The 15,420-nt window shown below is 32.6% G+C and overlaps 1 protein-coding gene across 7 annotated transcripts in view; it reads right to left on the bottom strand.

Moving 5' to 3' along the window:
- The window catches only part of grh (grainy head), a 536,841-nt gene that overhangs the window by 114,309 nt on the left and 407,112 nt on the right, over positions 1–15,420 (bottom strand). For all 7 annotated transcript variants that reach the window (XM_089650672.1, XM_089650677.1, XM_089650676.1 and 4 more), the window contains exon 3: positions 6,510–6,728. In XM_089650672.1, coding sequence (XP_089506798.1) covers positions 6,510–6,728 — 219 coding nt within the window. The remainder of the gene's footprint in view (positions 1–6,509; positions 6,729–15,420) is intronic.

The raw sequence follows: 15,420 nt of genomic DNA, 5'->3' as shown, positions 1-15,420 counted from the left end.
TCAATATAAATAAATTATTTCCTAATATATAATTTTATCAATCATTCAAATATCAGGAATATTTCATAATTTTAAAAACCTGGAGTCCTTTACGCAACATTATCACCAATCGATGAAATGATTATTCTGATAAATAAATAGCTGGTGTAAAACTACTCTGAATGATAAAGAAATAGTAAATGGAGAAAATGAGTTTTGCTAATTTAATAAGAATCTTTTAAAATTTTTTAAAATTCGGCGAAAAATGGAATTTTTAGGGCCTTAGGGAATGAATGTACAGGTTTCCTGATAAAATTTTCGTTAAGTACGAATATATTATCACGGTATCGGAACACGTGTTCATAAAAATCAAAATTTTTTTTGCATTTCGTCATTATATGCAGGTGCGTGAACACATTTTCTGATATATAAGGAATTTATTAAAAGTTTAACGAGAGGAAACAGCCTGTAATCCCGTATTTATTCAATTACGAATAACGAAGTTATTCTTAATAAATTAGCAATACCTACTAATTTTTCTCCGTATAAATGATTGTCCAGGAAAGCATTATTTTTTTATTTCGTTCACCTTAAAGTGTGACCAGAGGGAGAGATTACAAATATGTATTAAGTTTTACATGCGAATTTTTGAGAACCGAAGACAATTTTGAATGTAATACTGTATCAAATACCTATACCGAATACCTACATATGATAGTTTTACACTGAAAAACAAGGTAGAAATAAAGTATTTATGTGAATGTTAAACTTTATATTTACAATACCTTTTACTATGTTTTTCGTTTAGGGTTTACTTAAAGTGTGAATTTAACCCGAAAATATTTTCTTTATAAATATTTCGAGTGTACGGAAAGATAGATATGATCACATTAAACCCGAATATGAAGAAAAAAAGTATTTTAGGACAGTTTTACACTAGCTGACTAGATAGACAATTTGGATCCCCTGTGGCAGCCAACCAACATCGGTGTTTTACTCCCCGAACTATTATATGGATGAGCTAGATACACCATACAGTGTTAGATAGAGGTAGGACATAATAATGGTGGATAGTAAAAAAACAGGGGGAACTTTCATAGTTCTATATGACGGCATGTGTATAAATAAATTTATTGCTCACCTTCTTTGGAACGGTGACTATTAACGATCAGACTGTCTTTGTATAACGTGGTCTGGTTACACGAGGAATCCTGAATTGTCGGTAGATCGTGCAAAGCGATATGCAGTAATATAGTTTGTTATGACTACCTTTATCAATACGCATAGAATGGACAATTAAATCGTATCGATAAAAACGGTAACAGATCGTATCTCCGTGCTTTTCAAAGTATTTCATTGTCTTCTCGAAAGATCTTTCGATTAAATTTATAGTTTTCTATACGTTTAATGTCTCAATTATAATAAATAACTGTTGACCAAGGAATTAAGTCCCCATTAATAATGTATTATGTACGAAAATGCATTAATTCTAGTAGATTAGAATACAATATTGCTGACCTATATAGTATTGATGATAGTCCGTTAGTTTCAGCTATAAGATATAATTTTATTTCATACGTAGGTATACTCTTGAAGTAGGTGTCTTTTTGGAAGTTGAATTGCAATACAAGATAGTGGTAATTCAACACACTTCTAAGGTGATATAAAAAAAGAAGTAATCTATTTAACGCAATTTTTAAACTTTATATCACAAAAGTGTGTTGAGTTGCCACTGTCCTGATTTGCCCGGTTACCATTTTTGGACACCCACCGATATCTTTTCAAAAATATCAAGGTTACGAAACACAAAACACAAAGCTCTTCGACCAAAATTTCCTTTCGTGGCATCCTTACTGAACATGGCGTGCATAATCACACCAGTCTTCAACTGGGTCCAGATCATGTAAAATAACCATTTGAGAATGGTAAATAAGTACTAAGATCTTCACAAAAAGAGACAAAATAATTATTTGATACTGAAATGGTTTTTGATGGGTTTGGTTTATTGTTTGGTGAGGGGGCTTGCTGAGAAAATGTTTTTGTCCGCATCCAGTATCTCCAGTCTACAATTCCATCAGTATGTCTCCTGTCAGTGTTCGACTGATCTGGCCGGACAGCCGAGAAACTCTTCCACTCTCATGCGAGTTCTACTGACATTTGCATACAAAGGTCCGAGTTTTGGAATACCCGGGCCGCGAGGAGATAACTCGGAACCTGTCAGACGGTCGGTAAGGAATTAGTTGTGGTCTTATTTACTAGAGTTCTCTGGACAGGGGGACGTGTGCTTGATATTAAATTTGTGACCGACAAAAAACGCACTAAAAACTTGCGGTTGGTTGATCTGGAAAATTGAACGTTTTATTTCTCTTATCACGCGATGTACACATAAAAACAAATTTATAGAATAGCCAAAATAACGTGAATATTCATGATATGAAAAAATTGTATTTCAAAAACTTTCATAAAGCAGTCAACTTCCTTCGATTGTCATACCAAGATGTACATCTACATCTTATAATATTTATAACGCAGATCCGCCAAAAATCAAGGGATATAATGATTAAATTGTAGGATTGATAATTATTATTGCGTGTTAGTTAAAAAGTGCATATCTGACTTTATTGCTTATCAAGATTAAACATAAGAAATTTAAACAAAAAAAACGCACATTTCAAATATGGATTAAAAATAATTTTACGGAAAAAATAATTCATTATAAGTCATTGGACACATCAGTTCCAATTTTGAAAAGCAGAATTAAAATGATTTTATCTTAAAAAGTTATTTTATCGGTAGGTACCTACCTACTTCATTGCTTGTCTGAATATCTTGACACAATCAGTTTCAGTTATGATCACTCACACAGCCGAAATCATTAGTATGTTTGATGATAAAAACGTTTTATACTTTTAGGTAGGTAATAATTCTGTGATTTCACAAACTGGGCGAAGAGTTTGAAAGAGTCAAGCCGTCCTGGATATCATAAGCCATAAATTTTGTTAAAAAAAGTCAGTACCAACTTAATGTAGCTATCAGAATGGAAATTATTCGCCATTGTACGTATGTAAAAATATTTGTAGAATTTTGCAGACGGCATGAAATCCTTTTACGGACATTTTGTGAGTATTGGCATAATCTTTCGGCTTGATTTGGTAGAAAGAGCAGTTGAAAGACGAGCCATGAAATAAAGAGGGGTCGTGTGATTCTGTTTAGCATCCCCTTTCTTTATTTATATAAGATGTTATTGAGACTTTTTATGCCCCATTTGCTCATTTCTATTAAAGTTGGGTTGTTAACAACCTCTGCAGTCATTGTGCAATCTTTTTGACGTAATGTATGCAAAAGCGCGATATATGCATCGGCGGTATTAGGAAATATACTTTTATCGACTTTTAAAACCTAGAACCTGTTAAATTCTGGTTTTTAGAAAAAAAATATCGCATGTGACTCCAGAATACTTTTAATGCATTATGAGTTAAAATAATGCATGTGACTCCAGAATACTTTTAATACATTACGCATGTGACTCCACAATATTTTTAATACATTAAGAGTTAAAGTAATGCATGTGACTCCATAATACTTTTGATACATTACGCATGTGACTCCACAATACTTTTAATACATTGAGAGTTAAAATAATGCATGTGACTCCAGAATACTTTTAATACATTACGCATGTGATCCCTTATGGACGTCATTATAGTTTTTTTGTTTTTTCTTGTGATGATTTTAAAGTTTCATTAAATCTGTTTCTGTTTGCCAAGCACATATTATAATATTTGAGTTTATCAAGCTTTAACGATGTTGTCCTTCCTGGAGCGAGCCATTATGCCAATTAAAACTATATTATGCTGAGAACTGTGACAATAGACTAGTTTTAAAATAATAAAAAATGTATCTGCTTACTATTTATAATATTTAAGGAACTTTAATATAAGAAAAATCTATTTTTGCACTCACGATAAATTAACAGGCCTTATTAATAAAGCATTAATTTAAAAAATATTTTATCGATTTATCATGCGATATAAGGAATTTTCGTTGCAATGCAAAAATATTCGGATTTTCGTGAACACGTATTCTTCATAATATTTTCGTATTTTACTAAAAGTTTATCAGGAAACCTGTAAATTCATTCGTAAGGCCTGCAATCCCATTTTTAACCAAAATCACCAATAGTCAGCAATATTTTTCGCCGTGCATGTTTTTATGATGGTAGTGTGATATTTTTACACATTTGTCCCTTGTATATGATTACTTGTATGAAATTAGTTGAATTTCATATATTTTTTTAAATTTTTCATATTCTTAAAGTTTTAGTTGAAACAGGCAAGAGCTTTTATATTTCCTCAGAGTTAATTTCTAATTCAACCCTGTAAGGATGAGCTACTTCGCAATACGAGAGTACGAAAGCTCAAATTCGCAAGCGGGCTCCAGATTCAAAATTTGAATAAATTTAAATTCGGGCGCGTGATTTATTGAGTATTTAATTTAAATTTTTATTATTTGTTATTCTTAACGCGCCTTTTATTCGTCGAGGGTAGCGGGACTTGGTATACTGTATGGCAATATGACGGTACACGACCCCGGGCTAACGATGCGTGAGAGAAAAACTTAACTTTTTGGTTATTTATTCCTACCAACGATGAATGCTTTATTCGCTTTTGAAATCTGACGCGTTTACTACTAGATTTTCTAAAGCCTTCTGAAATTAATATAATACTTGCTGACATATACCCGGCGTTGCTTGGGGTTAAGAATGGTTTGGAGTAAAGTTTTGAGGTTATGAATTCCTGAACCTGAAAACTGGGTCTATTTTCAAAGTGGAAATAACATTGTTCAAAAGAATCAACTGAAAGTTTTGTTTCACTTGATCGTGCCCCGTCTTCCTCGAGCATGTCTGACTTTCACCATTCACTATTGTATACCGAATTAATATTTCTATTTTTGAGACCGATAATTCGTGGTGGAATTCCATTATAATATATTATAATAAAACAAATAAAAAACTTTATTCCACTTAATTTTATTTTGACCGTAACCGGTTTCAGCTCGTCAAAGCCATCTTCAGACTGGTACACAAAATTCTTAGTCTACGGTTTATATACACAACATATTGGGGAGGGGGGAGAGGGGTAGTTTATAGGGTTTTAATAAATTTTATTTGTTACTAAGTCGTTGAAGATTGTGGAATTTCTAAATATTTGGTAATTCCAGTAAGCTAATTACCTTGGGTTTGTATGTATGTTTGTATATACAAACCCAAGGTAAGAATTTTGTGTACCAGTCTGAAGATGGCTTTGACGAGCTGAAACCGGTTACGGTCAAAATAAAATTAAGTGGAATAAAGTTTTTTATTTGTTTTATTATAATATAGTATACCGAATTGTTACTATTAAGAAGATATCGACTTCCATTCTACTCCGTATCTCATTCCAATGCAAAGATAATTTGTTAAGTCTTCCTCTGGCTTTCCTGACTTCTTTTACCGTTTAAACCACTCTCCGAAATTTTCTGACACTAATAAGAACAAATTTTGAAATTTTCATTATAATCGGTGCAGTAGTTTTGAGTCTATTATATTTTTTAGTCTATTATTCTATTTATCTTTGGCAAAATTATATAGACAAACTAAGTAACATTCATCTTAATACTATATGTAGATATCTGCATATTAGATGTTAACAAACAGTTGTAAATTATTATGGATTGTTAGTTCAATACTTTAAAGTGAAGTAAACTTATTGCAAAATAATTATTAAATAATTAACAGATTGAATACGGCCGCCCCGGGAACCATTTTTTAGATAACCAACACCTCTGCTAAATGTAACCCCAAATGGTTCGCTACATTTGGTGACTTATCAGGAGTGCCCGGGTTTATGGGGTGAGGTATGTCTGGGTCTTGACGGCGAGACCTTTTGGCCTCTCTAAAATGACCCATCGCCCTGCACCACCGTGGGAGAAATGGATTCGTACGTCCGTCAATCCTGGACAAAGTGACCCCCAGAGTCCTACCTAACCCTCCTTTCCTTCCCACAACTTCCTCTCCTTTATTTCCTTAAAAATAATTTTCGCACAGCATCCCCAAAGATGACATAGTCCACGGGGGAAATTATTTTCCTCGGGTACTCCTGTATGGGGGGTAAAGTTAAAAAAAAACTCTCGAACGTTGATTTTGTATGGATGCATTATTTTAGTTATGAAAATTGATTAACATTTATTGTCGCACGGTTTTTGAGAATTAATTTGAAAATATAATAAACTAAATCATATTGTGCGTTGTAAAGCATATTTTATTTGTGAATCTGGAAGAAAACCCGTTTTCCAGATTCTTAATTATCGAGGGTCGTAAGAGCACTCATAATTGTGAAGTCGTCCAAGAATAGGCAGCTTATTTTAGGTCAGGTTAGTTTTTGCTAACCGTAAAAGTAAGGCTTATGGATCCACCTTCTTTTTGAGGTTATAATTTGGTTAGGTTATGTTAGATTGGGTTAGTTTAGTTCATGTTAGGTTGGGTTACTCACGACCAGACGTCCGTGAACTTCCCGTCCTTGGTGGAGACGATCTGCTGGGCGGGCAGCGAGGGCAACTTGTAGTAGTCGTAGAGCAGGGCGGGCTCCTCGCTCTGGGGCGCCTCGGGGCCCAGCAGGCCGGGCGGGCCCAGCGAGCCCTCGCGCCACTCGCCGCCCCCGCCCCCGCCACCGCCCTGCCCGACCATGCGCTCAGGGGGCTCGCGGCGTCTTCTGCAAAAACATATAAAACATATTAGATTCGAAAATCACAATTTAAAACCTATTTATTCCATAATACCTGTTTCTAATGAAGAAAGGTCGAAGGCGATGCCATACAGGCTTATAAGTCTTTTTATAAGTCCAGAAAAAATAATGTATAAGGCCTATGAAAACTGCTTTAAAGTTCAAAATCTCCTACTTACGAACCCATTATCGGTTATGATTTTATTGTATAATGTGGCAAATTAAGTTATTTATAAAATTTTCGAAATAAAATTAAATATTTATGCCTGAACATCCACAAAATAAAATAAAAGGCACTTTTTGGCCGTGTTTTTTTCTTGCATAAATCAAAACAGGCGGATGGTGTTAATTGGGAATTTAAACCTTATCGCCATCTACGTAAGGGTTGTTATTGATAGCGGTTCAATTTAAAATATTACACGACGCAGTGCATCGCCTTAAAAGGGTTTTTTCTTCAATTCTAGCCCCAATCTCCAAGCAATTCCCCTTAAGAAACGATGCTGTACGAATTTGATATGATTAATGTGAACGGTTCCATGATAAATCAACACATCGACAATTCAATACACATTTAAAAAGTGATATAAAGTCATTAGAAACGATGAAAAATTTTTTTTAACCTAAAATAACCTAACCTACTTAACCCAGTTAATAAAGTTTTCATTTCATCACTTTCCATGACTTTATATAACTTTTTAAAGATGTGATGAATTATCATTTTGATGATTTATTCGGTCACCAATGTGAACATCACAGAATGGAGACCAAATAACGCAGGCATATTCTAGATTAAGGCGAACCAACGAACAGTATAATATTTTTAGGGTAATTAAATTCTAGCGGAATTATTGTTCTGTTTCTTACAGTTAACCAATGCTATTAACAGCTAACCTACTACATATTTTGTATCTTACCAAATAAATATTAATAATAATATAAAAATACCTGCCGGACATTATTTACGTAGGTATGTAAAATAATTTTAATTTAAAACGTGTTAAAACTGTATATTATGCTTTATTAATGACGTAGTTATTCATAATTTCCAAATAAATAATATTTTACTTGTCTTTCCGAAAAAATGTATATTATAAAGCAACATATTCCTTGATAGAAATGACGTTTCCAGCTGAAGATTCACAATGCTTCGACTTACCGTTCAGCTTCACATATTTCACATCTTTCGTTTATTCAGTGAACAGATTTGCTGCATAAAAACAGAGTTAAATATTTGAGTACTGCGTTCTAAAACAATTTTAATCACATTTTTCTAAACTTTCCGCCCACATTTTTTCCGCATAGATTAGCCAAAATATAATTCAACACATTAAACAAATTACAACCATGTGCGTGATATTAAAGATGCTAAATATGGTTACTTTGATCTGTAACTTGTTTAGGAATGTCCATTTGCATACGGCAGTCGATGCGGCCATATTAATTACATCAAAATGAGGTCACCCAAAACCGAATGAAACAACGGTACAAATAAACAACTTCGTTAGACAGATCGTTTAATTTGATTGGGATTTATAGTGCAAAAAGTATTCATATTTTTGAATGTATCGAGCTCAAACGTGAGGTATGAAATAGCCCAGTGGCAGAAACCATTGATTGCCGATCATGGCCACTGATAAGAACTTTGTGAATTGTAATTGTAAAAAAGTATAAATTATTCAGATTAAAATATCAGCCAGACATTTTAATTGATAATTTGTCAAAATTGACCGAGGAAGGACAATGGTTATTCTTGCACACATTCTTGATAATTGATTGACCGATCTCGTTAACATTTATATCGTGGTGTGTTAGTAATATTTATAAATTGATTTAATACATTTATATATGCCCACCGGGCTTTTACGGTGAATTTGCATCTTTCGAAATAAAAATACAAAGAAATAAAGAAGACAAAAAATTAATATTTCAATTTATAAACATATTACATCACTATTATAATATAGAATTTTAAATTATTTACGAGACAAAAGATAATTAAATTAGGGGATAGTTCGACTATTATTTTGTTTTGAAATGACACACAACTTCACGTCATGAATTATAAATAAACAACATATTTTTTAGGGAATGTTAACAATATATCATAGGTGAATATTTATTTATTTATATATACGCCTAAAAAGGCTTTTACATAAAAGTGATACACGATGCAGTGTACATATGAAAATATATCTGTATTTTTCAGGAGATATTGACAGTAAATAGATTTAATCCACTGTAAAGTAGGTACAAAATACACAGTTGTAAAAATGTGATAAATCATTAAAACTAATTTACCAACGCTACTCTAATTTGTAGGATTCGACAAAGTGTTGGTATAGATTATGCTTAGTTCTATAAATGGAGTCAATAAATAAATAAATAGAACCCCCATACTTGTTGCCCAGGTCGTGCATCCTATTGGTCAGTGAGAGTGTCTGATTGTTGGTCGTGTATGTATTGCAGAAGAATGTTATATTTTGTCTTGTATTCCTAGTCGGCACATGGAGTTTAATAGTGGCAACGATGGTTAAATATGTAGTTTTTAACATGATATGCTTTAGAGATTACGTGAAAATTAATGTACCAAATACGAAAAAATTTAGGTAGATAGCTATCTACGAAAAATAAATAAGTGATAGATAAACGTTAAAATATAAAAGTTGTTATTTAAAGTTTGAAGGAACGATCTTGAGAAGATATATTTGAATATATCCGTAGTTTACTAAAAGCTTATCAGGAGATCTGTTCGTTCATTCGTCAAGGCCTAAAAGCCCGTTTTTAGCCGGAATCCCAATAATTTGAAGACGTATTAATTAATAAATTAGCAATACTAATTTTTCTGCATCATGTGTAGTAAAGACATAAAAAATCGACCCTTATTAACATGACGTCATGTGAACGAATTCCATGACAAATCCTTGAGTTTTTGTTTCCAAAGTACAATCGAAAAGCCATCGATTCTTTAAGAAGTATGTAGTCTTCAGTTGTACGTGGTATGTATAGTAACGTATGGGCAGTATCTAGATAGTACCGCTATGTATGCTCTTAGAGACCCGCGCAGTAAATAAACATTAATTACATGAATAATGCTGGTCTAATGGGACTTGATATACTTCCAGATCGATAAATATGTCGAAAGCGTTCGAGTTCCGATGTGAGCTAATGATTTATTAATCCGACTGCACAATTATTGTGAAATAAATAACCAAATGTATGTAGGTATTGTAATTATTACTATTTCCGATTGCTTCCTTAGTTATGAAGCCGTTACTTAGCCTTAACCAAATAAAAAAACATATAACTACCTAAATTAAAATTGTAATACTTTATTATGAAAACTATTTTGGTCTGCGAAAAAGTTCAAATGAGGAACTTGAGTAAAAAATATTATAGTTTAAAAAACACATTCATATACATCGACAAACGCTGATTCTGAATTTTTATCATGTTGGAAGTAATAAATCGTCATTTAAAAACGATTAAAACCGTGAAACACTTAAACGCCCTGTGATTGGTCGGCGGGTTCTGACAGCACTTAAATCGTTACCTCATGGGTTGGCGGTTGGTTTAGCAAGTTGCGCTGCGTATACTTGCATACGGGTCTACAAATTGTTTCAAATGAATTCATGTTGTTTGGAAAACTTGCTTAATATTTAAATTTGTTTTTCCGAGTGGGCTACACCTCACCTTTAACCGACAAAACTGAGGTACGGATGACGTCACGGCTTTGAAAAATATTTAAAGTATGTAATTAGCATTAGTGAAATTAAAAAAAAAAATCAAATTTTAGTTAAAAGGAAGAACATTCACGGCAAAAAATGGTTGGAATTCCTTCTTGTATTTAATTATTTCAAAAGTTTGTAAATAAATCTCTCTCTTTCTGCAGAGGATTCACTTTTGAAAATGATACATAATACGTTTTATTAAATTTTATGTGATTCGCTGCTTTTTCAGTAACGATTTACTTAAAAACTAGTTTGATTCTTATTTTTATTTATTTATTTAATTTTTTTTACAACTGTTGAAAATAATGTGACCTTATTGGGGTAAGGTCTCTTTATACATGGTTATTTGTGTGAATTATAAATGTGGTCAAGTTTTTTTGGTACCTATGTTTTTAAGTAAGGTTTTGTAAGCGTAAGAACAGGTAAATTATAAAGCGAAATAATAGAAGAAGCACATAACATTATATAAAAAAATAAATCTTTGAAAAACATAAAGAAGAAAAACATAACGTTAATATTTGGTAGGTTTCAACATTTTATCTATATTATTTCTTCCTGTGTCTATAATCCATATCTTAATACTTTTTTGACGTAGGTAATTTTTTAATGATTTTTATTGCCAGGGAGGATATTAAATGGTTTTATGTAGAAATATTGCAAATACCTTGGCGCACAAGTTATTGTATTTGTAGGTTTGTGAAATGTATGTTGTAATGAGGATCTTGTGAATTGATTCGAGTTTCTATGTGCATAGTTATCTTGGTTTTTGAATGCATAAATTAAAATATCTTTTGAAAATATATTTTTTTAAGAAAGATAAACATTCCCGGATTACGATCAACCTGACAATATATGAAAAACTCCTCCTACCACTACAGTAAGCGGAAAATATTGCTTTTGTTGAAATGGAGGACTTGGCCAGCCGAGGAATTTAACAAACTACGCCTGGGTGGGACCCAAACGCGATGCCAATTGTTTGAGAGACATTAAATTCAGGGAATTAAAAACATAGTTTGTAGGTATTCTCGAAGTATATTTTTCAAAATTGCTTTTTGTGCTATTAAGACTGGTTTTAGAATGGTATCGCATGAACTTACCCATCCGATAAGACAATATTCTAGATGAGGTTGGCCTAAAGCGTAGTAAATTTTAATTAGTTAATCGAAAAATGTTTCTAATTGCTTTGAAAAAATAGGTAAGTTTTTTCATAAATATTTTGTATATATTATAAATCTGTGATTACAGCCCTTTTTAAAGGTTGGCAAATGCATTATTTTGGAACTGTATCAATATTTACATTTTCAAATTTAATACATTTAAAATGCACATTCTGAATATTCCCGTAGCATGAGGAAACGAGTTAGGTGTAAAATAAAAGAAAAAGATTTTTTAATTTGCCAAGAAATTACATCACGAAAAACATTTTAATAGTAGGTATCTTAAACAAAGAAAACAAGTTAATACAAAATCCTCTTTAATGTTTGTGCTTACTGCGTAAAATATATTTTACTATAAATAAATTTGTTGGACCACCGAGTTGACTTGCTCGAGTATTTTTGTAATTCAAATGCAACTCACCGAAATAAATAAAAGAAAATAAAGGAAGCTTTTATGAATGGGCTGGAAACGTCGAATAAATATTCAGGGCGTGTAATTTTATCTTTGATTTGGACAGTTTTATCTCCCGAGTCATACTTTAGTAACGTTTAAGAGAAAATTGGTGTTTATCTGTGACCGCTTTTATCCGGGAAGCTAGTATATGTTGTTGGCCCACCCATTACTTTTAAAGCGAACCTCAGTGGAGGTAAGCTGCGGAACTAAATTCATACCGCTGATAGGTCCGTTGTAACTTCTCCCTCTTTCTCATAAAGGACGCAAAAAAGAGAAAGAGAGATTACATAGGTGGTTTCCATGGCAGAACCTTATTCAATTTATCTCATGTGATTAAGGCGGTTGGAGAAGTGGCATAGGTCCAAACATTCTGATCCGGTCAACGCGTTTTAAACAGAGAAATGTGAACTAGCTTGTATTATATGGGAGCCGGGAATGCGTACCGCCGCCCCGGGAATCATTTATTGGATAACCAACGCCAAGTCACCCAAGTGGTTCGCTAAGTTTGGTGACTTAGCAGGGGTGCCTGGAACTTGGTGGCGGATGTGTTTGCCCACCGAATGCATGGCGGGCCGAATCAGGAGAGACTGGTTGAAGCAGACATTGCGACCTCTCCAGCAGGACTCTCTCGACCCATCGCCCTGCACCGCAGTGGAAGGGATGGATTCATAAGTTGATCACTCCTGGACACATCGACTCCCAGGTTCTTACCCACTCCTTTTTCCACTTCCTTTTCATAATAAGACCCTCCACACAGCATCCCCAAAGATGACATAGGCCCTGAGGGAAAACAATCCTCAGGATTTCCTGGTTTTACTATTCACAGAATTACTAGTTTATTGCTTACAACATTCTTGATTTATCATTTTTAATTATTTTAAAGTTTGTCAATTTATTTGCAACTTTTGAGTCATGTTCAGACAACATCAAATGAGATAACTCCGTTGTTATTTGAATGACCGGCTCAAATCATAAATACGCATTATTATTAAAGACCCATCAGTCAATTTACGGCAAAACGAATATAACTAGGTATTGCAATATTTAAAAAAATATATTTTAAAAGTTTTACAAACGCTTTTTAATTAAATTTAATTTGTGTATCAATCTCAAAAGCGCTTTAACTGATTAGCTATGCCACTTCAAACCAATTATTAATATAATGGGTATGGCAAAGGAATTTTAAGTTAAAACTATTCCAAAATAATTAAGTTTCTTAGAAATATTAAGTGTTTAAGGAAATTTATAGTTTTGTTTTCATCTTGACTTGAATCAGACGAATTGATTATAGATCCAAGCAGACGTCCTTGAAGTAACAAGTAACATTTTACGAGTTCTTAGGGAAGTAGGTTATATTCAATTTGAACCATGATCAACTACACTAACTATATTTATGACGTGTTATTATGTTATTTTAATAATTTGTATAAACTCGACATTAGACTAGATGATATTTTTTAACCTTTTCTTGTTTTGCTAACTCCTACTTCTTGGGCCAAGCGATGTGAAGATATTACTGTCCAGATGATGGACACTGCAGGCTGTCCGAAACATTGGATAAATAGAAATAAGGTAGTACAACGAGTCTTATACCAGCAATGTGACATAAGACTTTAATTTAATAAAGGGGGTTTGGGATTTTAATTAGTTCCGACGAATTCATAACTATAATACCTCTTTTTCAGACTGATACCCACGGGGATTAATAAAAAAAACATTAAAATATTTTATGTAAAACTAACTGTATAGAATTAGAAGACGATGAATTTTTAACTTTAGGAGGTGTTCATTTATAAACATCTGAGATTTTAGTTATTAAGTTTATCAGAATTAATTAAAATAAATCCCGTGGAAAGTTTAATTTTCTAGGCCTGCTAGGGCATATTCGATTGTAGATCCGTCCGATACGCCGGAACCGGGCGTCGTATATTTTTGTAGACGCCTTTTTCACTTACGTCGTTAATATTCCGACTATATTTAATGTATTGTTTCGTCTTGCGAGAATCTAAAAGCATATATGATCTTTACTCGTTCAAAAGCTTCTAGAAGTGAGAAGATCGAGTTCAGAAATTAAGAACATAATGCGTGCGTAGACGAAAGAATAAACCAGGATAATATTGATAAAATTGTTATATGTTATGGAATGTTATTAAATATTCTGCAAAAAATTCTCAGATGTTATAATAAAGAACAACAAACACAATAATGTATTTAGCCGCGATATTATCACAGCAATAACAACATATTTATATCCTTGAAATAATCCGAAATTCTTTGCAATATGAGGATATTATTGTTTTATTAAATTATTTTCGTTAATGATGTCAGCACAAAAAAAACCTTTTAGTCATCTACGGAAAATATAAACAGAACCAGCGCGGACGCGTGAATAATCAAGAGACATTAAAATTGTGAATTTAAACAATACAAATACACATTTAAAAATATACAATAAAACATCAATTTTAATTTAGAAAATTTACAACAAATATTTTCTGTTAAAATATTATATTATGGACAGGTACATTACTTAAACTTAAAACAAATCCGAGTTAATTTATCCAAAGTTACAATCACAGACAGACTCACAAAAATAAAAAAAGTAAAACAATATATTTTAGGTAGGTACATTTTGGCTTGTCGGATATTTTCGATAAATCAGTTTCAATTTTAGCAAAATGTTAGCAAAGTGTTAGCAAAATATTATATTATCGGTAGGTAACTACTAATGACATTTAAATTTAAACAAATACTAGTTCATTGGACCAGAGTTAGAATCGCAAGCAGACCCACAGCCAAAATTCGTATTTTTGATTAATGATTGATATATAATACTTTGATAACAAAACTTTCATAGGGAATTCCCAAACCACCCAAAACTTGGCGCTGAGGATTCCAAGAAATTGATAGCAATTTGATTATCAACTCGCGAACTAACAATGGCTCACATTTTCAGAACATGTTGGCCATAATCACTGATTCGTTATTTTAATTATAGTGAAAAGCTAGTTATTGACTGCCAAACGGTAGCTAATCAATTATGAATTAAATTTAGTGATATTGCACAACATTGCTGCCATTAAAACTGAGTCATAAAAATCCCATATCGCTGGTGTAAATCAGCTCAACCTCATGAATTTAAAACGCATTAATTAAATATAATTAAAAATTTTAAACGTTTTTATTGTGAGCAGGTAGACAGCGTAATTTGAAATTGATTTTTGGATCACTTTGATATATTGTTCAGGTCTTAGTTGATTACTCAATTTTAACGATTTTAAACAAATAGAGGTGCGTACTAAATAACTTAATTCAGATACAGATTTGACAGGTAGCCTTAT

The sequence above is a fragment of the Hesperophylax consimilis genome, chromosome 3, assembly GCF_061612785.1.
Source record: "Hesperophylax consimilis isolate HC1 chromosome 3, BYU_Hcon_1.0, whole genome shotgun sequence".
In the NCBI taxonomy this organism is placed as follows: Eukaryota; Metazoa; Arthropoda; class Insecta; order Trichoptera; family Limnephilidae; genus Hesperophylax; species Hesperophylax consimilis.
This window is presented reverse-complemented; position numbering and strand designations above follow the sequence as displayed.